The following is a 27,830-nucleotide window of genomic DNA, read 5'->3' on the forward strand; positions in this document are numbered from 1 at the left end:
TGCCAGGAGAACCCAGCGAGCTGAGGTCAAGGCCGGCGGCGTGTCCCAGGCCGACAGTAGCTGCTGCATAAGCCCCATGCTCCCCCGGCCACTCCTGGGCCTTGAAGGGTGACACCACGGGGTGCAGGAGCTGAGCGCCACTCTCTTGGGGGTTTATCAGGTGCCTACAGTTGCAGCTGCACGTACTTAAAAAAAATTCTTTTTTATTGATTTCAGAGAGGGGAAGGGAGAAGGAGAGAAACAACTATGATGAGAGAAAAGAATTGATGGGCTGCCTCCTGCACGCCCCACACTGGGGATGGAGCCTGCAACCCGGGCCTGTGCCCTGACCGGGAATCGAACCGTGACCTCCTGGTTCATAGGTTGACACTCAACTGCTGAGCCACGGTGGCCGGGCCCCACGTACTTTTTAACATTGAAATGTTGGCTTCGTGTCTGCCTGTCCCGTGTCCCCACGGCCAGGTGCCCCTGGCTGCCAGTTGTGTGCACATGACCCTGCTGGGGGCCCGGAGGCCTGGGGGCCCGAGTTGCGGAATTGGACTCTTTAACATGGGACCCAGTATTTCAGAAGACGCCAGTCTGTCCCGTGTTCTCCTCCCGACGTGGTCCCTGGCACGCTGTGTGGCCTGCGGACCCTCCTGACCCCTCCTGACCCCGCGCCTCCGTCTTCCCACCAGAAGGCGTCCATCCCTAAAGAGGAGGCCACGTCTCCAGGCCACACACTCGATGGCTCGCTTCTGAGGCGCCATCCTGGGGCCCTGGGCGTGAGTGGCACCAGAAACGACGGGGCAGGGTCTGCTTTGGTGCCGTTAACAGTGGTTCTCAACCTTCTGGCCCTTTAAATACAGTTACTCCTGTGGTGACCCAACCATACAATGATTTTCGTGGCTACTCCATCACTGTCATGTGGCTACTGCTATGAATCGTCATGTAAATATCTGATATGCAGGATGGTCTTAGGCGACCCCTGTGGAAGGGTCGTTCGACGGCCAAAGGGGTCGCGACCCACAGGTTGAGAACCGCTGCGTTAGCAGGAGCCTCAGCGCACGGCCCGTGTGCAGCCTCGCGGGCCCACGGAGGAGCGCTGGGAGGAGGGTCCCACGGTGCCGGGTTACGGGGAACAGAGGTGGCATCAACCTGGTCCCAGGTCATTCGTGTGGGGAACCCCAGGACCGGAGTTGTGCTCTCCGTTTTCTTAATACAACTCGAGGGAAGAAAGGGCCAGCGCCGAGCCCGATCCCAGGGCGTCTGACGGGAAGTTTGCGTTGCTCCTCTCTGCGGGGGTCCCCAGGTTTCTGGGGGGCCCTTCTGCTCTGGGTTATAATGAAAGCAACCCGCGTGGTTCTGTAAGCTCCCGGAAGCGCTCCTTGTCCCGTGGGCTCTGGCCATGGAGGTCAGAGCTGCTTGGACTCAGAGCTGCGAGCCGGGAGGGACCGCAGAGAGGAATAGATTCCAGCTTCGTGTGTGTGTGTGTGTGTGTGTGTGTGTGTGAATCCTCACCCAGGGATATTTTCCCATTGATTTTTAGAGAGAGTGGAAGGGAGTGGGGGGAGACACAGAGAGAGAAGCAGCGATGTGAGCGAGACATCGATGGGTCGCCTCCTGCACTTGGGAGCGAACCTGCAACTGAGCTACGTGCCCTTGACCGGAATCGAACCCGGGACCCTTCAGTCCACAGGCCGACGCTCTATCCACTGAGCCACACCAGTCGGGGCGGTTCCAGCTCTTTAGACTCGGGACCGCCGGCCCCCGAGAGCTGTGCCCGCGGAGGCTGCCGTGTCCCTGCCGCAGCCCGATTGGGGCCCTGGGCCACCACGCCTCCCCCGGCTGGGGCCTTCCCTCCCCAGGCCTCCCCCCTTGTCCCGGGGTCTGCTTGTGAACTACCAGCTCAGCATTCACTGGGGGGGGGGGGGAGGCGGGGGATGGGTGCCCACACTGTGGGCTGAGCCCTGGTGGGTAGCACACCTCCGAGGGCGGCGGTGGGCGGGTTTGGTGCGTGGAGACGGCCCGTCCCTGCCCTCCCGGCTGCCACCGTGAAGACAGCCAGGAGGTGACGGGAGGACAGTCCCCGCCCTGCCCGGCGCTGTGTAAACAAACAGTGGTGCCTCCGGGCAGGAGTTTTGGCCGAGGACTCGTATTCGATTTCTCCCCCTGCGGCTGCCTCCCTGGGCCCAGTCCTCCCCGCCCGCCCAGTCTCTGGCCAGCAGGACCCTCATGGGCGGACACGCTGGCCTGCGACTGCCCTCTGCGGCCGCTCCCTGTTCCGTGGGAGCCTGGGGTCATACCTGGAGCGTGTGGGCAGCGCATCCCTCCTCCGGGCTGAGAGCTTGCTTCCAGGCGGCAGGCTTTTCTGCAAATGCATGAGGGTGTCTCTCTCTCTCTCTCTCTCTCTCACACACACACACACACACAGCCGCCTGGTCCTGTCTGTCCCGCTAGCTGTCATCTGGTTTATGACGCCCTCCTGCTCTCCCCGGGGAGAGCCCGCGTCCCCTCGGTGGTGAGTGGGTTGTCCGGAGTCCCTTAGCGTCACGGAGCGAAGGTGACCGCCTCCAGCCGCGCCCTCAGGCCGCCGCTCGCCCTTCGAGAGGGAATGGAGGGCTGCCTCTCCGAGCACCGGGAGGCCTTTGCCGGGAGGGACAGGGCCTCCTGCTCTCCTGGTCCTTCGTGGCTCCGAGGGGTGCCGCTCCTCCGCACCCTTAGAGATAAGAGCGTCCATTTCACGGTGTACCTGTCGCCACAAGGAAGACACGTGTTTATTTTATTTTTTAATATATTTTTATTGATTTCAGAGAGGAAGGGAGAGGGGGAGAGAGAGAGAGAAACATCCATGATGAGAGAGAATCATGGATCGGCTGCCTCCTGCACGCCCCACACTGAGGATCGAGCCCACAATCCAGGCAAGTGCCCTGACCGGGACCCTTCAGTCTGCAGGCTGACGCTCTATCCACTGAGCCAGTCCGGCTATGGCCGAAGACACGGCCGGCGTGGCTCAGTGGTTGAGCATCCACCTGTGAACCAGGAGGTCATGGTTTGATTCCCGGTCGGGGCACATGCCCGGGGTGTGGGCTCGATCCCCAGTGTGGGGCGTGCAGGAGGCAGCCGATCCATGATTCTCTCTCACCATGGATGTTTCTTTCTCTCTCTTTCTCTTCCTCTCCCTTCCTCTCTGAAATCAATTAAAAAAAAAAACCAAAGTAAAACACGTTGGTGAGAAATTGTAGCCCAGTCAGGAGTTCTTGGCTCATCAGTCACCAGGGGACCAGCTATTCTCGCATCGCCAAGGCCGGCCTGGGCTCGTCCATGTTTTCAAAAAGATGCCTGGCTCCCAGCTGGTGGTAGCGGCCACCCCCTGGCACGGTGCCCGCGAGGAGCTTTGCAGCGGGTACCGGGTGCTGCTTCCCCGCAGCAAGGACAGGAGGAAGTGGGCTGGTGTTTCCGGATTCAGGGCAGCCCCATAGCCAGCCGCCTTCCTGGCGGCGGTGGCGGCTCCGTCTGGCCTGGGAGGGAGGACTTGAAGCCGGGTGTCTGTGAGACCTTCATCACAGGGCAGCCAGGAGTCAGCGCCCCCCGCCCCTCCTCGCCCAGCTCCTGGGGGCAGGCCTTATCTCCCGGAAGCTCTCGGCCTGCACTCCCATTCCCCTGAGATTACCCGAGAGGAGAGGAGACGGCTGTCCTCGCCTGGCTGCCTTGGGCTCCGCGATGCGCCTCGGGTGCTGCTTGTGGGTGCTCCTGCGCCCCGTCTCTCCCACCTTCCTCTCCTGGGCTGCCCGCTGGCCGGGACGGGCGTGTCTCCTTGGCCAGGCTGAACGTAAGCACTTTCTCACCTCCTCCTCCTCCTGGGTGGGAATGGGGAAGACAGTCATGTCTGCCTGTCTGCAGCTGGGCGTGAGAAACCGGCAAAGGGCAGACGTGCCTGCCCCACCCCTAATCTAGAGGGTTGATGCATGGGCACGTGTGCACATACGTATGTGTCCGTGCGTGTATGTGTGCACACGTGTATGTGTGTCCATGTGCACGTGTGCATCCTGCTCCGATGTGCCGCCTAGTGGGTTGCATAGGATCGCAGGAGGCCTGTCTTGGTTTTGTCGGTTTTTATCGCGGTCGTGTGCGTATAAACAGGCAGACACGTTGCACAGTGTGACGCCCGGAGTGGCCCGGGGCCGCCGGGCTCGCTTCGCTTTTAGAACAGCGTGGGGGCCGGGCCGCCCACGACACGCCTGCCGCCTCCCGCCTCGTCGGGGTTTGTCCCTGGAGGCCGCAGGGCCGCCTCTGGGCAGGTGGTGGAATGAGCGGGGTGGGCTGGGGGTGGGGCAGCGGGGTGGCCGTCGGGGTGGCGGGTGCCTGTGCGGCTTCCCCCTCCGGGTTTAATCCTCGGGAACACGGTGCACCACGCTGGCGTCTTACCCGGTGACGCCGTCATGCAGAGCGACACCCACTCGGTGGGACAGGCCCTGGAGGAGGCTGAGCCAGGGACCCCCCTGCAGGGCGGCTCTCCCTCTGGGCTTGGAGCCGGCGGGCGGGCGGGCGGGGAAGCACCGTTTCTCTGCGGGGAACACGCCCGCCTGCCTCGCACCCGGGAAGCCCGAGCCGCCCACCCAGAGCGGCTTCCCGGGCTACAGGTTAAAGACCAAACCCCCACGGCTCCCGAGGCGGCACGTTGGCTCCCGGGAGCCGAGGTTTGGGTGAAACGAACAAAAGTCCTCATGTCCACGGAGAGCCGCTTGGAGAAGGGGCACCCGCAGCCTGGAGCTCCTTCCCGGGGCCGCGGCCTCCCGGCCGGTCACTGAGCTGGGACCGAGGGGCTGTGCTTCCGGTCTTACCCCGAGAGGGCATCGCTTCTGCTGCAGGAACCTCTCCTCTCTTTCTTTCTTCTGTGCAGAGATCTTCGACCTTTTAGACACAGTCAGCTGAGATTTGACATGAACCAAATCGCGTTCCCCCCCCCCCCAATATATTTTTTATTGATTTCAGAGAGGAAGGAAGAGGGAGAGAGAGAGAAACATCATTGATGAGAGAGCATCATGGATCGGCTGCCCCCTGCACGCCCCACACAGGGGATGGAGCCTGCAACCCGGGCATGTGCCCTGACCGGGAATCGAACCGCGACCTCCTGGTTCATAGGTTGACGCTCAACCACTGAGCCATGCTGAGTGGGCTGAAACAGTAAGTTTTGAAGGGCTCATTCTTTAGCACTTTAAGGATTCTTCTTCCTCCTCCTGCTCCTCCTCCACCTTTTTCTCCTGCAAAACCGTGGGTAGAGAGCGCCCAGTGCTGCTCTGAGGTCACCAGCACCCAGTCTCCCCAAGGGCCCTGCGGCCCCACCCGGCTCCCTTTTCATCTCCCCACCCCAGGGTCTCCTTTGTCCGACAGTGAGCTCAGCCTCCTGGCCCCGGGCCTGCTCCCCACTCCCCTCTCCCGTGAGATGCATGCAGCCATTGTTCTGCCCGGTCCCCCCCTCCCCACAGCCCCCCCCCCCCCCACAGCCGGCAGGAGGCCGCGGCCCCTGGGACCTCCCGCCCGCCGGGCCCTTATCACCCCCGCTCTTTCCTGCATCAGAGTCTGGCGGGACCGATAGGCTGACAAAGGCTGCGGGTGCCCCGGCCCCTTCCCAGCGCTCACGCAGACTCATTGTGGGGGCCTGTCTGCCGGGCTGTCTGCCTGACACAGACCCAGAAAGGGCGTCTTTCCCCCCCATTCTTTGGAGAGAAGAATATGTCTGTCTGATTAGCCTCACGGAGGAGCCGGAGCGCTTTGCAAAGGGGCTGCATAATCGGAGTGTCTGTCGGGTGTCCCGGCCCCGATGGGCAGCGGGTGTGAGAGTGTGTGTGTGTGTGTGTGTGTGTGTGTGTGTGTGTATTTGTGGTGCTTTTCAAATCTGTCACTGTTCAGGCTGTCAGAAACCCAGCCGCCCAGATTAATGGAGTAACGGCCCTGGGACCTTCCTGGCACGGGGGGTGGGATGGGGGTCGGACGCGGTCTTCCTCGGGTGGACGCCTCTTTTGGGGCTCTCCGACCCCGCTGTGGCTTTCCCACGGTGGGCGTGGCCTCGAGCAAGAGCAGATGGAACAGAAGGAATTTCCCAGAGGCGAGGGGAAAGCAGAGGCCGAGGGAGAGGTGTCCGGCTTCGATTCGTGTCTCCGCCCCCTCTGGGGGGGAGGGAATGTTCCAGGGGCCCCTACCTGCCCCCATCAGAAAGGACAGGGTGGAGTCCAGACCCCCGGGACCTCACCACGGGACCTGATTGGAGACGGAGGGGTCTTTGCAGGGATGTCCAGCGACAAGGAGATCATCGCGTGGGCCCCGCGGCAGTGGGACTGGGGTCCCCGTTGAAGACTGTGTCCCCACAGGCCCCGGACTCGGGGGATGGACGAATTGCTGCCCGAAAGCTCTACTCGTGTTCACAGAGCGGCGAGTGGCCGCAGGGGATGGGCCCATCCCACGCCAGGTTCCCAGACGGCTCGGCGATTGTTGATTCTCCCACCCGCTGTGTGAAGGCGGGGACGGGGCAGATTCCATGTGTCTGGCGTGGTTGCGACACGGCTTTTAGACGAGACGGTAGTGGTTGCAATAGATCTTTTTTTAAAATAATCCATTTAAATATATTCTTATTGATTTCACAGAGGAAGGGAGATGGAGAGAGACAGAGAAACATCCATGATGAGAGAGAATCATGGATCGGCTGCCTCCTGCACGCCCCACACTGGGGATCGAGCCCGCAACCCGGGCATGTGTCCTGACCGGGAATCGAACCGTGACCTTCTGGTTCCTAGGTCAGCGCTCATGCACTGAGCCACGCCAGTGGGCTGAAACGGAGCTCGACAGAAGGCACTCTCTAACCTGGGTCTGCAAGCACGGCCACGATGCTGGCCTGGGGGGCACACTGCCCACTGCGCTGCGGCCGCTGTCCACGTGGCGTTTTATTCACGGAGTGGACTCTTCTTCCTCCCACTCTCCCCCCTCCACGCCGCGTGCAACGCGCAGGACTTCCCGTGTTTGCACACAACGCCAAATCCTTCCGGTGCGTTTCTCCCAACGTGTCTAGGGCCCCGTTGTGTGTATGTGAAGGGTCTCACGAAAGGTGATGTTCAGCCCTGGCCGGTGTGGCTCAGTGGGTTGCGTGTCACCCCCGTGCCCTGAAAGGTCGCCAGTTCAATTCCGGATCAGGGCACATGCCCGGGGGCTGCGGGCTCGATCCTCAGTGTGGGGTGTGCAGGAGGCTGCCGATGCATGATTCTCTGTCATCAGTGATGTTTCTCTCTCTCCCTCTTCCTCCCTGTCTAGAAGTCAATACGAATACATTTTAAAAAAAGAAAAAGAAAGAAAGGCGATACTCAGTGTGAGACTCGGGTCAGCAGGAGACTTCCACCCAATCATTTCCTCCCTTTATCTGGACCCCTGCTTCGCATCTCGGCCGGTTCTGCAGGAAACATTGCAACCTGGCTTTTCTCAGGGGAAAAGGAGGGGATGGTCCCTTGCTCTGTGCTTGGCCGTCCGGCGGGCTCCAGGCTGCCAGGCCGGCGGGAAGACCACACAGGGAGTCTACGGGAGCCCTGGGGTGGCTGTGGCCTCAGGGAGCCCCATGGCCCGGGGCCACCTTGGCTCTCACGGCGGCTGCCCACGGAGCGCGGCGAAGGTGTGAGCTGGACGCATCCCAGGGCGCAGGGCCAGGCGCACGCTGGCCGGCTCCAGAAGGGACCCTGGCGGCTGCCCATCACCTGCAGGCTGGCTGGCTCCAGCCCCAGTGTCCCTCCTCTTTGTTTAAAAAAAATAAATTTTTATTGATTTCAGAAAGGAAGGGAGAGGGAGAGAGAGAGAGATAGAAACATCCATAATGAGAGAGAATTATGCATCAGCTGCCTCCTGCAGGCCCCCTACTGGGGATGGAGCCCACAACCCAGGCCTGTGCCCTTGACCGGAATTGAACCCGGGACCCTTCAATCCGCAGGCGGACGCTCTCTCCACTGAGCCACACCGGCCAGGGCTCCCTCCTCCTTCAGTCCCGGTTCCACCAGGGACCCGTGGGATCACGGTGCCTCCGGGACGGAATCCTGGGAGATGCGTTTTCCCAGGCCCTGGGCCCAGCCTGGTTGGCCAGTTTGCTCTGGGCTCTGAAGGTCTTGGCCAACGAGCCACTCATTCCTGCCTTTTGACCTGGAATGACTGTCGAGAGTTGGGGGGGCAGGCGGAGACGTGAAGTCACAGCTCTGCAGGGGATGTGCACAGTCCAGGAGCCATCCCCCCCTACCCCCCGACCTGGGCCAGGGCCCCAAGTCTCTGCTCACTGGTCAGACCTCATCTCTTCTAAGGCAACCACCATCTTCTCCTCATAGTCCCACCTCCCCTTCTCCCACCGACTGCTGCTCCCTGTCCTGGCAAAACGGCACTGCGATCGGTATCAGGGTTTCGGTGTTGGTGACACTGCTGATGCTATTGACCATGTAGGATTTCCCACCGGAAATTCGCCCCGACCGAGTTCTGGCCCCCTTCTCCTGGCCCCGACCGACCGACCATCCAACCGTCCGAGTCTCATTGCATCTTAATGCTCCTCCCTGTTACTCCTCTTCCTTCTGTCTCCGGGGCGCTCAGCGTTAAAGGGCAAGTCGCCCGCCGCATTTCCGCTCCCCGTTTCCTCCGTCTTGACGTCCCATTTCTTTTGTATTTCTAGTTTGTTTGCAGCTCCCTCGTCCCTTTAGGACAGTGGTTCTCAACCTTCCTAATGCCGCGACCCTTTGATACAGTTCCCCATGTTGTGGTGACCCCCAACCATAAAATTATTTTCGTTGCTACTTCATAACTGTAATTTTGCTACTGTATACAATATGTCATTATCTATGTGTTTTCCGATGGTCTTAGGCGACCCCTGTGAAAGGGTCGTTCAACTCCCCAAAGGGGTCGCGGCCCACAGGTTGAGAACCACTGCTTTAGGAGGACCGTGGGGTTTGAAGCTTTGGTAACACTCAGTATCAGGATTGCTTCTATTTTTATTATTTTAAGTGAAAATCCCGTCACTCCCTCCCGGGTCCTTGATTTGGCAGGTGAGGCAGGACAAGGTGCCGTTGCATCAGTGTGCGGGGACGGGAATGGAAGGGAGGGTGTGCGTTCTGCTGGATTTGACTCCAGGGAACTTGGCTGTGTCTCACAACCGTGCAAACTCATAACCGTGCAAACCCAGCTCCTTTCGGCGCTGAGTTCATCCGGTTTAAGGCGTCCTCCGGGTCTGGCGATGAGGCTCCTGTATCGGACCGGTGCGATGTTCCAGGCGTTCCACACCCTTCCTCTACTCCCCTCGCGGCTTAGCGTTATGGATAACGCTACTGAGAGTTAGATGGGTCGTTTCTAAAGTTTTAGAAGCTGAATTTGAGTCTAGTCCTTTCTGTTTTTGTTTTTTTTTAATGCAACGAAAACAACACAAGTTTCGTAGCCTATCCGAGCCCTGTTCCAATTTTTGATTGATTGATTTCAGAGAGGAAGGGAGAAGGAGAGAGAGGCTAGAAACCTCAATGATGAGAATCACGGATGGACTGCCTCCTGCACGCCCCCCACTGGGGATCGAGCCTGCAACCCGGGCCTGTGCCCTTGACCAGAATCGAACCGGGGACCTTTGGATCCGCAGGCCGAGGCTCTATCCACTGAGCCAAGAGCCCAAACCGGCCAGGGCTAGTCCTTTCTAATTTCAAAGCCAGTGGATACACGACTCTTTGACTCACAGGGAGAAAGGAACAGGACACAGGCTCTTCAGAACTCTGAGCATTAAAAACAAAACGACAGCCGTCAGACTCTCAGAGAGCGTAGTGTGCCGTGGAGGTGAGACGGGCAGCGGCTGGGACGAACCCCGTGGAGTCTGCGCGTCTTGGCGTGCTCCCCGCGTTCCAGACTCGGGGTCTGTGCGAGGAAGAGGACCCGGGACTGCTCACCAGGAACTATGGGATCCTGGGAAACTCGGGCAATTTCTTTTCCTTGCTTTCATTTCTTTTCTTTTTTTTTTAAATTCTTTATTTTTGGAAGTATTACATAAATCCCCTTTTTCCCCCATGGACCCCTTCCAGCCTGCCCTGCCCCATTGTCTGTGTCCATGGGTTACGCATATATGCATACAAGGTCCTTGGTTGATTACCTCCCACCCACGCTCCCCCCTACCCCCCCCCCCCCGCCCTGAGACTCCCCACTCTGTTTCAGGCGATTTCTTGGGCCTTTGTTTCCTCTGCTGTCAATTGGATGCCTCAGAACTGCTGAGGCTGTTGTGTGGCACACAGTAGGTCCTCACGTTTTATCGAGGACCTACTGTGTGCCGGACCCTCCTAGCCCCGTCCTCGTAGTAGGTTAGCTCAAGTAGTTCTGTCTACATCACTGTGGGCGGGAGGGATGACTCCTGTCGGCTGTGAGCGCCAGGGAAGGAATTGGAATTCGACTCCAGAGCCTGAGTCCATTGTAGCCGGTCACCTTTCCCCCCAGACTTTCCCATGATGACCCGACGAGGGACAGTGTGTGGGCAGGAGGAGCAACCTTTGGAAACAAATATTAGCGTAAGCGTACGGTTTTCTGAAGCTGAAGAAGAGAAGATAAGCGCGAGGAGACATTTTAACTGGCGGCGCCCAGTGACTGGTGACCCCACGGTGGCGGGCATGTTGTATACATGCCTGTGGTTTAGCTGTTCTCCCTCCCCGGCTGGGCCCTGGGGCAGTCCGCCCAGCCCAGCACCGGCCTGGCATGTGGGCAGCGTATGGATCTGGGCCAGTTGCCCCGGGCTCTTATTTTTTTCTCTGAACAGGTTTTATTACACAGAGGGGATGGGGCTCCGTCCTTCTCGGCTGCTGCCTTCCTCACGGCTGCAGGGGCGTCGCTCAGCTCCTCTCTCTTTTTTTTTTTTTTTTTAATATATTTTTATTGATCTTTTACAGAGAGGAAGGGAGAGAGAGAGTTAGAAACATCGATGAGAGAGAAACATCGATCAGCTGCCTCCTGCACATCTCCTACTGGGGATGGGCCCGCAACCAAGGTACATGCCCTTGACCGGAATCAAACCTGGGACCTCTCAGTCCACAGGCTGACGCTCTATCCACTGAGCCAAACCGGTTTCGGCTCAGCTCCTCTCTTGGCACCGATGTGTGTCCCCACCCTGTTCTTGATGCAATTTTGGTGCCCTCTTGTCCTTCGCGACCTTGAACAGCCCCATGGCACACGGCTCATAGGGGGCAAAAAGCCCCACACCTGCCAGATCCCGTCCCACGTGAACTCGGGGTGCTTGGTGAGATGCACTAAGTATGTGCAAAGGGCTCGGCCCTCGCAGCCCCGGCTTCTGTCCCGAAGGTTGTTCGGCTGTCCGGCCTGATTAGCATATTATGCTTTTATTATTATAGATTTTTTTTTATTGATTTCAGAGAGGAAGGGAGAAAGGGAGAGAGAGAGAGAGATAAGAGACATCAAGGATGAGCAAGAATCATCCATCGGCTGCCTCCTGCACGCCCCACCCTGGGGATCGAGTCTGCAACCCGGGCCTGTGCCCTGACCGGGAATCGAACCCTGACCTCCTGGTTCTCAGGACGACGCTCAACCCCTGAGTCAGGGCCGCCGGGCTTCCCTTTACGTTTTAAAAAGCCCCAAAGCCGCCAGTGGTCAGCTCATGCACATCACACCGCACACAGGAGGGAATGGCCCTTGACCAGCCCTCGCAGCTGGCGGGGTCTGCCCTGCCGGGAGGCGGGGGAGAGACTTCGTGCTGCAGACCATCCTGTGAGCACCCGCGCGGGGGGACGGCCGGCCGCCTGCCCTGGGCTCCCAGAGGCCTGAGTGGGCGAGTGACCAGACGTGGGGTAGTTCCGACCTGGGTTGTAGACAGAAACCTTTTAGCTGCTATTGTGTTCACGGGAGTCAGATTCCCAGCGATGGGAGAAGATCGCCAGCTCTGTGCTCAGGCACTTGTTGTTTACTCTGATTTCGTGTTGATAGAGTCAGTGGTTTGGGCAGACGACTTGGATACATTCTGCCAGAGCTTGTGTCTTATTCCGGGTTCGCAGCAAGCCCTTCATGTGCAGATGCGTCCCATTGGCGGTCCTATTAGAGGAGAGCCCTAGGAGGGCTCCGGGGGTCCTGGCCCTCCCTCCGCTGTTACTCGGCGGAATTAAATCATCTCATCGCCTCTGAGGAGGGCCCTGGGGACATGGTGGTCTGAGGGCGTCCTTGAAGCCATCGAAGATATCTGCAGAGCTGCCCTGATGTTAATGGCTTTAACTGAAGCACATTGAATTCTTTTCTTTAATCCACTTTCCCTACTCCCTTCCCCAACTCCCACAGACCCTGAAACCCCTGGAATTGTGCAGAGTATTTCTGTCCCATAGATACACAATCCTATGTAATAAAAGCCTAATATGCTAAGTGTCTGGTGGTCCAGTCAGCCGTTCAACCAATCAGAGTGAATATGCTAATGATATGCTAAGGCCTCTCAACCGCTCGCTATGACGTGCGCTGACCACCTGGGGGCAGACGCTCCGACTGGTAGGTTAGCTTGCTGCTGGGGTCCGGCCGATCAGGACTGAGCAAGACAGCCGGACACATCTGGGACCCCTTGGGGGATGTCGGAGAGCCGGTTTCGGCCCGATCCCGCAGGCCAGGCCAAGGAACCCCACTGGTGCACGAATTCGTGCATCGGGCCTCTAGGACGATTATAAAATGAAGGGAGAACTGCAAATCCTCTCTTAGAACAGCTATTCCCACACTTTCTCCCCTTGCGCCTCTGCCCGCGGAGAGGTTGTCGGGGCGCAGGTCCCGGAGATGGAGGAGGTGAGATGGAGCGCGTCTCATGATCGCGTCCCCAGGGCTATGGGCCTCCCGGGACTCCGTGTGTGTGGGCCTGGAGGACGGAGTTGTGCTTGAGGAACCCGTGACTCACTGGGTGTCTGTGTTCCCCCAGGAGGACTGGAATGACATTGACCCGGTTAAGAAGAAAGACCTGCACCACAGCAACATGGAAGAGAGAGGACAGAGCGTGGAGACCCTCCCTCCAGGTACGGCCGCACCGGGGCCAGGCCAGCCTCCGGCGGGCGGCTGGGGGTCGGGAAGTCCTTTTGCCACCAGCTGGGAATGAGCCGGAGGTGGCATGGGAGCACGGGGCCTGTGGGGGGGAGTCTGGGCTTCACGGGGCAGGCGGACAGACGCGGAGAACAGGGGTTTGCCGACTTCCTTCGGGCCGTCAGTGGGCGGTGAGGTGCGTCTGCGGGGAGGTGACCAAAATCTGTTGAAAGGAAAAGTAGAACGAAATAGAAAGCATAGGATGGTATGTACCAAGTCACAACGTTTTAAAATCTGTATTTTTATTGATTTCAGAGAGGAAGGGAGAGAGAGAGAGAGAGAGAAACATCCGTGATGAGAGAGAATCATGGACCGGCTGCCTCCTGCACGCCCCACACTGGGGATGGAGCCCGCCACCCAGGCATGTGCCCTTGACCGGGAATCGAATCGTGACCTCCTGGTTCCTAGGTCGAGGCTCAACCCCTGAGCCATGCTGGCGCCTGGCCGACAACGACATTTAGACACGGTCACACACACAGGAAAACGCAGCGCTTCCCTTTAAACTTTAGAAAGGAAAGGGCTGGCTGCTCCTTGAGTTCAAGCCAGGTGTGCACCTTGCAGTGCAAACCAGCCCGTGTCACGGCGTTCTTTTAAGTTATTTTGATGGCACAAATAATTGTATACGTATACATTGAGCGTGTTTAACCCGTAACATCCATGTCTTTTATTTTCTTATATTTTCTGTTAAATAGTTTTTAGCCACTTTTTGAATTTTCTATTTTTTTTTTTTTTCATCCTTAAAAATGAACTGTGGCCCTGGCCGGTTTGCCTCAATGGTTAGAGCGTCAGCCCTCAGATCGAAGGGTCACGGGTTCGATTCCCAGTCAAGGGCATGTACCTCGGTTGCAGGCTCGATCCCCTGCCGGGGTCAGGGTACGTGTGCGAGGCAACCGATAGGTGTGTCTCTCTCGCATCAGTGTTTCTCTCTCATCCCCTCCTCCCTCCCTTTCACTGTCTCTAAAAATCAATGGAAAAATGGCCTCAGGTGACAATTAAAAAAAAAAAAGAATTGGGCAGGATCCTTCTTTCAGAAGACAGTTTCTCACGGGCGAGCAAAGTTCTATCTCACCAGACATCCCGTGACACATAACGAAGTGCTCTTCGCGGGCCCCCGTCATTTAAATGGATATATTTGTTTGTCACCCTGGCGTCTCTTTCATGCTGTCGCGTAATGACCTTTTAGAGGGAGAATATCGGGGATTTTTTTTCCCCCTTTTAAGCATAGTGAAATGGCATTCAATTGGCCGCCGACCAGGAGGCCATAAATAAATCTGAGAGCTTTGTCCTTTGATTTAAAATATATTCTCTTTCCCTTCTTGGCCACTTTCCCAGAAGCGGCTGCTCCTTGTCCACAGGGTTTGCAGTTCATTAAGCCCGTCTTCCCCGGAGGGTTGGAGGGAAGACTTGTAGCTCAGTCGGGAGGCCAGCGCAGAATCGCGAGTCTTCTGCTGTCCCGGCCCCGTGGGACGCGCCGCGGCAAAGGCATTCCCCGCCCTGGTCCACCTGCGGGCGGTGGCAGGTGTATGCCCAGAGGTCTCCGGAGGGGGCATCTGTCAGCGCCCGAGAGGTCTCCAATCTGAGACCCACGTGTGTGACTCTGAGCACTTGCGTGTCCACGTGTTCTGTGGTGTTAATCCTTGGAAGGTTCGTTTTCATAGATTTGCATCATTGTTCCTTTATTTGTTTTTAAACTATATTTGTATTGATGTCAGAGAGGCAGGGAGACGGGGGAGAGAAAGAGAGAAACATCCATGATGAGAGAGAATCACGGATCGGCTGCCTCCTGCACGCCCCGCACTGGGGGAGCCCGCCACCCGGGCCTGTGCCCTGACCGGGAATGGAACCCTGACCTCCTGGTTCATAGGCTGATGCTCAGCTACTGAGCCACGCCGGCTGGCTGGGCTGGGTGCTGATCCTGGATGTGGCACTGCCCCCGGGGTGTGCCCTCCCTCTGGTCTCCGTGCCCCGTCCCACACCCTCTGCTCTGCTCCTCACAGGCAAAGTGCGGTGGCGAGACTTCAACCAGGAAGCGTACGTCGGGGGGACCATGGTCCGCTCCGGGCAGGACCCCTACGCCCGCAACAAGTTCAACCAAGTGGAGAGCGACAAGCTGAGGATGGACAGGGCCATCCCCGACACCAGGCACGACCAGTGAGTACCGAGCGGCTGTGGCCTGGGCCGCCTGCTCCCCGCGGCCCCACCCGGGCGGTGGCTGTCCCTGCGGCGATGCTCACTGTGGCCACGGCTGCCCTGGGAAACGGAACATGGCGGTGTCTTTGCTGGGCGGTCAGCGTGGACCGACTCGGAGGCGCGTGGCAGTGGACCTGCCCCCGCAGGAGCGAGGACCCGGGCGGGGCCGGGTTCTAGTCCAGGTGCCCGTGGCCAGACCTGGAGGCTGGGTTGCTGGCCGGCACGTGGGAACCGGCAGGAGAAAGTTGTGTTAAAATACACTCACAAGAAAAGCATAATTTTCCATTCTTTTTTAAAAAAATATATATATTGTATTGAATTCAGAGAGGAAGGGAGAGGGAGGGAGAGGCATCCATGATGAGAGAGAATCATGGATCGGCTGCCTCTTGCACGCCCCCTACTGGGGATCGAGCCCCCAACCCAGGCGTGTGCCCTTGGCCGGAATCGAACCCGGGACCCTTCAGTCCTTCAGGCTGATGCTCTATCCACAGAGCCACACCAGCGAGAGCAGTGATGGCGAACCTTTTGAGCTCGGCGTGTCAGCGTTTTGAAAAACCCTAACTGAACTCTGGTGCCGTGTCACATAGAGAAAATTTTTGATATTTGCAGCCATAGTAAAGCAAAGACTTATATGTTTGATATTTATTTTATATATTTAAATGCCATTTCACAAAGAAAAATCAACCCCCAAAAATGAGTTCGCGTGTCACCTCTGACACGCGTGTCACAGGTTCGCCGCCACTGAGCTAGAGCCGTAATTGTCCATTCTTCACAGCCCTGTGGGAAGGGAAAAAAACGTAAATTCTTGCTTATCGGGACAGTTCGCGTTGGAAAAGGTCTAGAGCAGTGGTTCTCAACCTGTGGGTCGCGAGCCCTTTGGGGGTCGAACGACCCTTTCACAGGGGTCGCCTAAGACCATCGGAAAACACATCTATAATGACATATTGTTTTTGTGATTCATCACTATGCTTTAATGATCAATTTGTAACAATGACATTGGGGGTCACCACAACATGAGGAACTGTATGAAAGGGTCGCGGCCTTGGGAAGGTTGAGAACCACTGCCCTAGAGACTAGCAGGGCAGCAAAGAGCCCAGACGGGGAGACACACACTCTCTCTGTCACCAGCCTGTGGTCTGACGGGAGCAGCTCTTGTCCGCGTCCCTCGCCGGGGATCGGGCCCCTGCGGGTGGAGGGCACCCGGGTTTCGCAGACTCAGCTCGGCAGGTCTCCAGGCATCTGTCCCGAGCCGTGTCACCGCGGGAAAGTGCTACCCTCTCACGGCCTCTGAGTCTTGCTGGTTGGGATCTTCGCCCGGGAGACGGTTCCCCGGACCCTTAGCCGGCCGGTCGTGGTCAGGGGAGGAGCCACACGCGGGGCCTGACAGGTGCCTGGGCGCTCAGGAGGCCTGGGTGCTCGCCAGTTCCTGTGAGAGTCACTCGCCATCACGGAGGGGAGCGAGGGGTACGTCTGCTGAGGCTCAGGGGCCGTGCGTGGGTCCTGGGGTTCCAGTCCCCACGGGTCCCAGGTGCGTGCATCCCCACCACCCTCCCCCCAGGGCACGTGGCACCTGGACTGTGCCACCCGCCTCCCCCGCCCCCCTGGCCTGTTCACGTGCTGCCCTCACATGCTGCTGGGCACGGAGGGCATCCCCATTGCACGGAGAGGGACCCGAGGTCCTGCGCTGGCCGCGGCGTGTCCGGTGATGAGGAGCAGTGACCTGGAGCTGAAAGGGTCCGTGTGGGTGTGGAGAGGGGCCTTGGCCCAAACTCAGGAGGGGGGTGAAGTCCCAGCCGAATGGGGCGCAGAAACCCTGCCTGGGGCCGGGCTCCCCGGCTTGGCCACATCTCCCTGAGATGGTGTGAGCCTCGTTTCTCCGTTCGGTGTAAGGGCTGGCATCCCTGCTGTGGCTTGTCCGGTGAGAGCTGAGAGCAGACGGCGTGCAGTCTGACGGCTCGTCGGGCTTGCTCTTGCGCAAGTCCCTTCAAAGTTCCCAAAACTATATACATATGTAGTTTTTTTTTCAGTGTTTGAAATAGGGAGTTTATCCAAGCAGATGTTTGAACAGTCCTCCCCTGGAGGGGTGCGTTTGAGGTGGGTTTAATTTTAGTGCCAGCTACTGCCGGTGCATTTGCATGTGTTAAAGGAGCAGCTGGGACGCCTTCCGTGTGTGTGGGGCTGGGGCCAAATTAAAGCCCCCCACCCCCCCAGAGTCGGTTGGCTGCCAGGGCGTCCTGTCCTCAGAGTGTAAGCCCTAGAACCCCATTCTTTTTGAAACTATAGATATATCTACTTTATCATTATTATTAATATTATTATTATTGATTTCAGAGAGGAAGGGAGAGGGAGAGAGAGAGAGAAACATCCATGATGAGAGATAATCACGGATCGGCCGCCTCCCGCACACCCCACACTGGGGACTAAGCCCGCAACCCGGGCCTGTGCCCTGACCGGAATCGAACCCAGGACCCTTTAGTCCGCAGGCCGACGCTCTGTCCATTGAGCCACACCAGCTAGGGCCTCTCTGTTTTATATATATTTTTTTTTAATTTTTTTTTTTTTTTTTTTTTTACAAAATTCCAACTTGAGGGCCGGCATTTCAGTCCTGGGCTGCGCTGCGGAGTCTCGCCAGAATGGCAGGGTTGACGTCAACTGTTTGAAAAGAGGGGCTCATCAGGATTAAGGGCTGTGGGGAAAGACACAGCCAGCTTCTCCTCGGGACTCGGGAAGAGTAAACATTGCTGAGGCCAAGAAAAAGTTAACGTAAACGCAGGCCCGCGGAGGGACGCCTCGGCGAAGGCGGCAAGTAGGGGGCTCGGAGTCTTATGTTTAGGGGAGCGGAATCGGGGGAAACAGCAGACGCAGGCCCTGGCCAGGGTGGCTCAGTGGATAGAGTGTCGGCCCACACACTGAAGGGTCCCGGGTTCGATGCTGGTCAAGGGCACGTACCTCTGTTGCAGGCTCGACCCCCAGCCCTGGGCAGGACTGGTGCAGGAGGAGGCAACCCGTCGATGTGTCTCTCTCACATCGATGTTTCTCTCTCTATCTCTCCCCCTCCCTTCCAGTCTCACTAAAAAAATCTACGGAAAAATATCCCCAAGTGAGGATTAACAAAGAGACGTAAAGAAACTCTGCTGGCTTCGGAGGGGGTTTCTGCTTTGCGTTAGTGGGCGCCAAGAGGGGTCTCATTTCGGGGGGGCCGGGGCCGTGTTCTCACTTCTCATGTTGCTAAGGAAAGCGGTGTCTTCTACACGTGCACAGCCCGCCCCCCCTTGTCCCTCAGCCACTGGGCGGCGCTGAAGCAGGTGGATGCCTGGCCTCTGTGCCCTGCAGGTACTGGCGGGGTCCCTGGTTAAACACCAGCATCCGGCTGTTTTGTGTGCCTCTTCCTGTCCTTTCCTGCCTCTTTTTTGGATTAAACATTGCCTCTCACCCTAACCTCTGGCTCAGTGGATAGAGCGTCGGCCTGCAGACTGAAGGGTCCCGGGTTTGATTCCGGTCAAGGGCACATGCCCGGGTTGCGGGCTCGATCCTCCCAGTAGAGGACATGCAGGAGGCAGCCAATCAGTGATTCTCTCTCATCATGGATATTTCTTTCTCTCCCTCTCTCTTCCTCTCTGAAATAAATTAAAATATATTAAAAAATAAATAATAAATATTGCCCCTCTATCAGCTCGTTGCATTCCTGGCTTATCAGAGCCTAAGATCAGTGTCTCAGGCCATCAGTGGGTTCGGGTCTGTCCACATGTGTATGTTTCCGTGTCCCGCCCGCGATGGCTTTCCCAGTTCGCTGTCTTCGCACGTCTGTGTCTCTCTCTTTCTCTCTCAGTGCCCGTTTGCCGGCGGCGAATTCTGTCTTTTTTTTCTCCGTCTGAAAACATCTTTATTTCGCGTTCACTCTTGAAGGGTCCTGTCCCTGAGTGAGGCGCCGGGGCTGATGGCCACCTGGCACTTCTCACCGTCGCCCCGCTGTCTTCGCTTCCCCCGCTCCGGTGAAATATCAACCTGATCTTACTGTTGCCGTGTGACGGCACTTTGATTTTTTTTCCTTGAAGATGTGTCTCTTTCCCTCTGGTTTCCAGCCGCGTGTCGACAACGTGCCTGGGTTTTTTTTATGGATATGGAAGCTGTTTGGGGTTTTTGCAGGACTTTCTGAGTCCGTTTAGCTTGGGTCCTGTTTTATCTCCCCTCTCCCTTTGGGCCCCTAATTGCAACTTCATCAGGGGTGTCTCCGGGTCCCCCTGTCCCTCTCATGCTCTCTTCTGTGTTTTCAATGTATTGGTTATTCCCTGGGCTACAATCTAGATGCAATTCTACTGGCCTTGCTTCTGTCCCCAGGCCCGCTCCTCTATCTTGACTATATCTATTCTGCTTTTCAATCCACCTATGGAATTCTTTATTTCTGTTATATCTCACTGTGAATGAACAAATAGAGGGTGTCCCCCCCCCGAAAAAAATGTATACACACGCTTTGAATAATGATAAGGGCGGTGTCGATTGAGATACACGTCATTGTCAAAATCGAGCTGTCCACCGTGGCCGTGCGTGTGCGCTTTGTCCGGGACACGCCGTCGAGCGAGATGTAAAGGCTCGAGCTGATGTTCTCATCCCCTTCTCCCTCTCGTCGGAATTTAATGTTTACTTTATGTTGATTAAAGTGGTTTCTGAGTGCGGCGTTAGGATCTTTATCTCCAAACCCACTTTGAAATTACCAAGATATTGCTCTGTCTCATTCGTCTGGAATTGCGCTTTTGGTTTCCTTTTTAATACTATGTTTATGTAGGAGAAAGTTGCAAAAGGCAGGAAATGGATTTTTTTTTTACTTGTCTAAACTTCAGGCTTTTTTTTTTTTTCTTTCACTTTATTGCGATGTAGGCAGACGGAACAAGGTGATGGTTTTCCTGGGCGTCTAGGAGGGCTTTGCTGGGGGCGTGCCGTTGGTGACCGCAGCACCTAGAATAGAGTTCTTGTTCCAGGCGCTTAGGAGCCCGATTTGACTCGTCATTCCCACAACGGCCTCCAGGAGGTCAGTCATCTCACTATTGCCCCTGTGGTTTCATAGATGAAAGAACTGCGCCCTGTCCGGCCGGTGTGGCTCAGTGGTTGAGCGTCCACCTATGAACCAGGAGGTCACGGTTCCATTCCCGGTCAAGGCACATGCCCACGTTGCCGGCTCAATCCCCAGGGTGGGGCGTGCAGGAGGCAGCCGATCCATGACTCGCTCTCCTCATGGATATTTCTCTCTCTCTTCCTCTCTCTAAAAAGCAATATTTTTTTAAAAAGACGGTGGGCAGCAGATAGGAGAAACGCACATCTCTGCACAGAGCAGTGAGTATAGGGACTGAATCCCCGACAAGTGGGGCGCCAGCGTTCCCGTGTCGGGGAGGAAGGCGGGGGCACCAGGAGGCGGAGAGCAGTGGAGGGGGGCGGGGCTGTTGGTGGCCTGTGATCCATGGACAGGACGGGGCAGACATGGTGCCCAGGGTTCCTGTGGTCTCACAGGAGTGGGCTTCCGTCCCTATGGGGGCGGGGGGGGGAGATGGGGGTGATGGTTTAAAGTGCGGTTTCCTTCTGCACCGCCTGCCCCGTGTGGGAGGCAGGAGGGGCCGGCTGAAGCTCAGATGGCTTCATCCGCCGCTGGTATTGTCTCGACTTCCAATAGCTCTTGACTCCCGAGAAAGTGTCCCGTCAAAATTCCGTGTCTGTAAAACTGGAGGCAGTAAACGGCAGGGGATGCTCTTAGAATGCAGAGCAGTTTTATTCCATCAGCCGGGGCTCGGCGGACCGAGGCAGTGGCAACCCTGCGGCCGGCGTGGCCCATTGGCTGAGCGTCAACCTAGGAACCAGGAGGTCCCGGTTCGATTCCCGGTCAGGGCACAGGCCCGGGTGGCGGGCTCCATCCCCAGTGCGGGGCGTGCAGGGGGCGGCCGATCCATGATTCCCTCTCATCGTTGATGTTTCTCTCCTTCTCCCTTCCTCTCTCTCTCAAACCAATAAAAGATATATTTTAAATATATTTTTTATTTTTATATTGATTTTTTACAGAGAGGAAAGGAGAGAGATAGAGAGTCAGAAACATCGATGAGAGAGAAACATCGATCAGTCGCCTCCTGCACATCTCCTACTGGGGATGTGCCCGCAACCCAGGTACATGCCCTTGACCGGAATCGAACCCGGGACCCTTCAGTCCGCAGGCCAACGCTCTACCCACTGAGCCAAACCGGTTTCGGCAAAAAATATGTTTTAAAAACGACAACTAGAAACCTGCCGCTTCCCCCTCGGGTTCTTGGTGGCTTCTCCGTGGCCGGAGCCCACACGCACTGTTTGGTGGACGCAGAGCGGGCCCCAGGTTGTCCGCTCACCGTGTGTGTGTGTGTGTGTGTGTGTGTGTGTGTGTGTGTGTACCTGCTTGACCCTCGGGGACACTGGGCTTTGCGGGGATTGGGGACCTCAAAGGGAACGAGTAAACCAGAGAGGCCCCGGGTCTGGTAAACAGTTTGGGCACCGGCCTCTGTTGCGCTCACGGCGCAGGACGCAGGGGCCCGAGGACGCGGGACGCCGCTGCCGACTCATCAGTCCGCTTGGGGTGAGGCAGACCCACGCTGATGACGGGGTGTATTCGCCTCCCGCCGGCTTGGGTCTTAAGCAGCCTCGTTTCAGAGGGGCCTGCGGAGGGTTTCCAATAGCTCGGGGTTTGGTTCGCTTCCACTTTCAAAGCCTCCGTGGGGGAAGCTCTCGAGCTGTGAGGGCTGATCAGAAATTCGTCGGCCGGGTGGAATCCTGTGCCGCTACCACTGCTTGGAGGATTGGTAACTGTGTTTTAATTACATGAAAATTAGCAGCTATGTCGCTTGCTTCTTTTTTTCTTTTTTTTTCTTTTTTTTTTCATTCCATTTGCAGCTCCCACCCTGTCCCAGGGCCTTTCCAGCTCCCCAGGTCCCCACCGCCAATGCATGGTGCAGGGATCCCGCAGGCTGAGCCCCGGTTTGGGGTGGGTCAGAGCGGACGTGCCTGGGATTGAGGGGCACCCCCAGCCCAGGTGGGGCTCTCAGGGTTCCTCGTGCTCTGGGGGTCACGGCCCTCCTGTTTCGAGTCTCCCCCTCCCCCTTATTGTGAGTCCCGACTCCAGTTGTGGGCGAGGGCTTGTTTGAAAGCCTGGATCTTTGGGGGTGGCCTTTGGGGGTGGGGTGCATCTGGTAGCCCTGGTCGGGGTGGAGGAGCACAGCCTGCCGGTCCCTCATGTGTGCTGGATGCTGGGGCTCAGGTGTGGGGGGGGCAGGGGATGGGAAACCGGAGTGACTTGGGGGGGCAGAGATTTTAACCTGCGTCTGGGGGGGTTCCTTCGACGCCCGCGTGTGTAGGTCCAAGTTCCCCAGATGAGGCTCACGCCACTCCCTCGTAAGGAGCCGCTGTCACTGATCAGGCCGCTCAGGCTGCTGTATGTTTTCTTATTTTTTTTTCTTTTTAAATATATTTTTATTGGTTTCGGAGAGGAAGGGAAAGGGAGAGAGAGATGGAAACATCAGTGCCGAGAGAGAATCATGGATCGGCTGCCCCCTGCACGCCCCCTCCTGTGGAGATGGAGCCCGCAACCCGGGCATGTGTCCGGACCGGGAATCAAACCGTGACCTCCTGGTTCATAGGTCAACGCTCAACCCCTGAGCCACGCCGGCCGGGCCCCTGTTCTTCCTTTGAAGTGCAAATCGTGTACGTGGTCTCCGTGGCTGAGGGCAAGGGGACAGAGCAGGCATCAGTGCGGTCAGGGCCTCCTGGGGGTCCCCTGCTGTTCAGGGCCCTCACCCCCGGGCCCTGTGTGTTCACACCTGCTGTGCACACACCACTGGCCACCCGCCGGGGACAGAGGAGCTGGGGGCCGACAGAATCTATTTAAATTGATTCTTAAGGTTTTTGAAACTTCCTGGCCCTCCCACCTGAGCTGGACCCCCACGCGGGCTCTCTTGGTTGGTCTCACCTGGCCCACAGGTGGGCATGGGACGGGCACCCCTTCAGGTGCTGGGTTGGCGAGGGAGACAGAGGTCTGAGTCCCCCCCCCCCCCAGGGCGCCCTTGGCCACGCCGTCTCCTGGCCCGGCCCCAGGCGAGTACCTTGGCACAGGACAGGGAAAGGCCACGTCACCCTCAGAGTTGGAAGCTGATCAGTGCACCTCAGGGCACTTGTCCGCGTCGTCCCCGCCCCCCCGCGATGGAGCACAGAACTGCCCTTGTTTCTCTATCGAGTGGATCAGATTAAAAGCTGCTGGTTTGTTCCACACTCTGAGCCCAGGCCCGCGCTGTGACTCAGGAAGGTGGAGAGGAACCACAGGGTAAATACACATCAAAAGCAGAAGGAGGGAACCCAGCTGGCGTGGCTCAGGGGTTGGGCATCAACCTGTGAACCGGGAGGTCAGGGTTCGATTCCCGGTCAGGGCACTTGCCCAGGTTGCGGGCTCGATCCCCAGTGGGGGGCGTGCAGGAGGCAGCCGATCCATGATTCTCTCTCATCATGGATGTTTCTCTCTCATCATGGATGTTTCTCTCCCCCTCTCCCTTCCTCTCTGAAACCAATGAAAACATATTTTAAAAAATAATAATAGAGGCAAAACCCTAATTACAAAGTGGACAGAGAATACGAGCCATCAGTTCATAGAAGAAACAATTCAGCCGGCTCATAAACCTATGGAAAGACGCAGGCCTCTCTCGAAACCAGGGAGACGAACATTAGAATCGCGGGAGGCTCTTGCAAACCAATGGGGTTGGCAAAATTGAGAAATCTGACTCCATGGGGGGGTGGGGGGGGGAACAGGGAGCAGCGTGACCTCGTGTCCCTGGGGTGGGAGTGGGACCGAGACACGGTTGTGGGGGCAGTGGGGCCGCGTCCCGTCACGAAGGGATGCGTGATCTGGGACCAGCCGCTCCCGTGGGGATCCGTCGTGCGGGGAAACTCACTCACGTGTGTGAAATGAGCGCGTGTTTCCATAACAGAAGCCTTCATGGCGAATCGCACGCTTGGACTTCCCCTGGCGCGGGCTGGGCGACAGGGAGAAGGACCGGGTTTGCCGGGCTCTCCATCCCCGGGCCTCCCCTCCGTCGGCCACTGCAGCTCCGGCAGGAAGTGTGGTCTTGCTCTGTGGTCAGGCTCTGGTTATAGAACTCTGTCTTCTATGGAACCATTTGCGTCTCCGCCCCCCTTGCCCATCCATCACGTGAGCTCTCCTGGCAAACCCAGCAGCGTCGCGCCTTGGCAGTGACCGCCAAGTCCTCGCCTCGGACCCCGTGTGTGTGTGTGTGTGTGTGTGTGTGTGTGTGTGTGTGTGTGTGTGTGTGTGCGTGTGCATGGAAGCGCGTCTCAGCCGGTCCTGTTGGCCACAGCCTTGGGTGACTGGAGAGAGTTTCACTCTGACTTTGTGAACACAGCCTCATGCGTGTTATAACCCCGTATTAGAGTCATAGGGGCCTTTCCGGTTTTCTTTTCTTGATTCCAGAGAGGAAGGGAGAGGGAGAAAGAGGTGATTAGCTCATCAGGGTCTTGGTCCACCTCTGGGATGCCGTCGGCCTCCGAGGCAGGCCTGCCCCACAGCGTCCTTCCACGTTGCCGCGGAGATCAGCTCGTTTTCCATCCAGGCGAGAGTTCAGATATTGACGGCCTGGTCGTCTCGAGGGAATTTAGAACTAAATTAAGGATTAAAAAAAAAACAGCACATGTGTGTGCCCAGCTTTTCAAGTCTTCATTTTACTGGGCAAGAAGTTACCAGCATGACCGCGGCCGTACCAGACCCTTGGAAAGGGGAGTGAACTTGACCCGCAGCCCGTGCTGTCCTCCAGCACACGCCTCCTCTGCTGACTTCCGATCAGCCACACTTTCTGCTCAGCTCCCCAAGAGAAAGTAGGAAAGTCCCGGCCACAGCCCCCCACTCCTACCCCCCTCCCTCCCCCCCCCCCCCAAATTTCTATGTTGGGCGTCTCTCACTGGCTCTGGGGCAGTCAAGTCTGCTTGGCACGGACGTGGCTCTTTAGACGTAAGATTTATTGTTTCTTTTAAAGAAACTCCCCAAGCCCTGCCTCCCTTTCTTGGCTCACAGTGAGGACTTAGGCTCCGGATGCACTTACAGACACACACGCATACTCCCTCTGACCTCATGGGCCGGAACCTATTCCTTGGTCTCTTATTTACAAAATGGGGATGCCTCCTCCATGTCCTGATCGCCAATTCCTTAGGACCGCAGAGGAATTTTAATGGAGGTGACGTGCCTTCTGAGGAATGCCTCCCGGCTCCTGGGAGACCCGGCTTCCCACAGAGAAAAGGGAAAGGAGAGAATAGGGCGTGATTGGATCGGTTAAGCTGACTATGATGTGAGCATGAAAAAAACTTTCTCCTCCCTTTTCTGATTCTCCCAGGGCTGGGTACGTGATGGAGGCATCTGCTGGGCCCAGCAGGCCCACTGTGCGCCCACGCGCACCCACTGTGCGCCCACTGTGCGGGGAGGGACTAACTGCTGGGGCGGCGGCCTCTTAACATCACAGACCCAGTTCCAGGGGCGACGTTCTCCGGTGATTTGTTTACCGTTGAGCCCTGCAGATTCTTCCTTCGTCTGACAGCTAATTCCTGAAACCCGGAGGAAATGCCGTCCCATCAGCCCGCTTGTCTTTGAAGACTTAGCCTCAGGGGCTGCGATGAAGGACGGCATTAATCCCAGGATGCGTTTTCCCCCGACCGGTCTGTCATGCCGTTCCCCCGTGATTCATTCAGTCACGCCGTGCATATGCCGAAAATAAACAAGAGAGGCCCGTGCTGTGACTCGGACCTTTTCAATTGCTTTTTAATTGCACTGATTTTCTTGCTCATTTGCAAGATCTGCTCCTCGGAAGCAGTTTTCTCAGCCAGGAAGGAAAACCAGTGTCTGTCGGCCATTTCCCCGTAAGCGCGCTGGTCGCGTGGACCCACTGGTCCCTGTCCGCAGCCGCCTGACCTCCCCCTCGGTCCTAACTGCTTAATGCTTGTAGCCATGGCCGCGCTCCGGAGATTTTAACGCATCTCCTTCCCTCTCCCGTGGATTTCCCATTAAACAGGGACACCTTTGCCCCGCTGGTGTGGCTCAGTGGTTGAGCGTCAGCCTATGAACCAGGAGGTCACGGTTCGATTCCCCAGTCAGGGCACAGGCCCGGGTTGTGGGCTCCACCCCCAGTGTGGGGCGTGCAGGAGGCAGCCGATGGATGATTCTCTCTCATCATTGATGTTTCTCTCTCTCCCTCACCTTCCCTCTCTGACATCAATACAGATATATTTAAAACACACACACACTTCCAGGAACATGTTTCTATTTCCTCAAGTCTTGCTGTGACTGCATCTCAGGGTAGCCAGAGCCTCTTGCAGACGCCAGGTGCATCCGGGCGGTCCCTCTTGGAGGGTCGACCCGCCCGGGCCCCCCGGGGCCTGGCACAGCTGGCCCGGTCCCTGGTTCGGAGGCCAAACTTCTCTCTCCCTCAGGTGTCAGCGGAAGCAGTGGCGGGAGGACCTGCCAGCCACCAGCGTGGTGATCACCTTCCACAACGAGGCCCGCTCGGCCCTGCTCAGGACCGTGGTCAGGTGAGGCGGGGAGAGGGTCCCGACGGGGGTGGGGGGGTGGGGGGGGCATTCCTCGCAGGGACCCTGCACGCGGGCTGTGTCCCCTGCACGGCCAGGGCGGGGCCGTCCGGGGTTGCAGGCAGGTCCCCTGAGCGTGCAGAGCAAGGAGGGCCGACGGCGCCTCCAGACAAGGATGGGGGCGAAGACACGAGAATTCCCCACCCCAGTGACACCCCAAAGGCCCGCAGCTCCGTCTCTGTCCCTCCTCAGTGTGCTTAAGAAGAGCCCGCCGCCCCTCATCAGAGAAATCATCTTGGTAGACGACTACAGCAACGACCGTAAGTGCCGACCGGGTCATGAAGGCGGGATCAGGCCCGCGGGAGGAGGGGGTGCCCGCCTCTGGGGCGCCCGCAGTGACCCAGAATCCCTGCCGAACGCCGAGCTCCCGTAAACGTGAGGGTCGCACGCTCTCCTCTCCTCTTTCCGCAGCGGAGGACGGGGCGCTCCTGGGGAAAATCGAGAAAGTGCGGGTTCTCAGAAACGATCGGCGAGAAGGTGAGACTCTCGGGGGTCAGTGCTGACTTTCCCTGAGCCAGGAATCCCTTAAAGAAAGGGATTCAGTGATCTATGAACCAGGAGTTCAGGGTTCAATGCCCGGGTTGTGGGCTCGGATCCCTATGTGGGGGGCTGCAGAGCTGCGTGTGGGTGCGGGTGCAGGTGTGGGTGCTGGCATAGATGCAGGTGTGGGTGTGGGTGCAGGTGTGGGTGCAGGCATAGATGCAGGTGTGGGTGCGGGTGCAGGTGTGGGTGCAGGCATAGATGCAGGTGTAGGTGTGGGTGCAGGTGCAGGAGTGGGTGCAGGTGTGGGTGCAGGTGCAGGAGTGGGTGCAGGTGTGGGTGCAGGTGCAGGAGCGGGTGTAGGTGTGGGTGCAGGTGCAGGAGCGGGTGCAGGAGCGGGTGTAGGTGTGGGTGCAGGCGCAGGAGCGGGTACAGATGCGGGTGTAGGTGTG

At 57.7% G+C, this 27,830-nt stretch overlaps 1 protein-coding gene across 2 annotated transcripts in view; it reads left to right on the forward strand.

Annotated features, from left to right (window-relative positions):
• The window catches only part of GALNT2 (polypeptide N-acetylgalactosaminyltransferase 2), a 68,301-nt gene that overhangs the window by 24,192 nt on the left and 16,279 nt on the right, over positions 1-27,830 (forward strand). For both annotated transcript variants that reach the window (XR_009450246.1, XM_059677552.1), the window contains exons 2-6: positions 12,911-13,004; positions 15,066-15,219; positions 26,743-26,841; positions 27,091-27,158; positions 27,310-27,375. Coding sequence is in view for 1 of the 2 variants with exons in the window: in XM_059677552.1 (XP_059533535.1) it covers positions 12,911-13,004; positions 15,066-15,219; positions 26,743-26,841; positions 27,091-27,158; positions 27,310-27,375 (481 nt within the window). In the remaining variant the exon portion in view is untranslated. The remainder of the gene's footprint in view (positions 1-12,910; positions 13,005-15,065; positions 15,220-26,742; positions 26,842-27,090; positions 27,159-27,309; positions 27,376-27,830) is intronic.

Source organism: Myotis daubentonii, chromosome 20 (assembly GCF_963259705.1).
Source record: "Myotis daubentonii chromosome 20, mMyoDau2.1, whole genome shotgun sequence".
Taxonomy (NCBI): Eukaryota; Metazoa; Chordata; class Mammalia; order Chiroptera; family Vespertilionidae; genus Myotis; species Myotis daubentonii.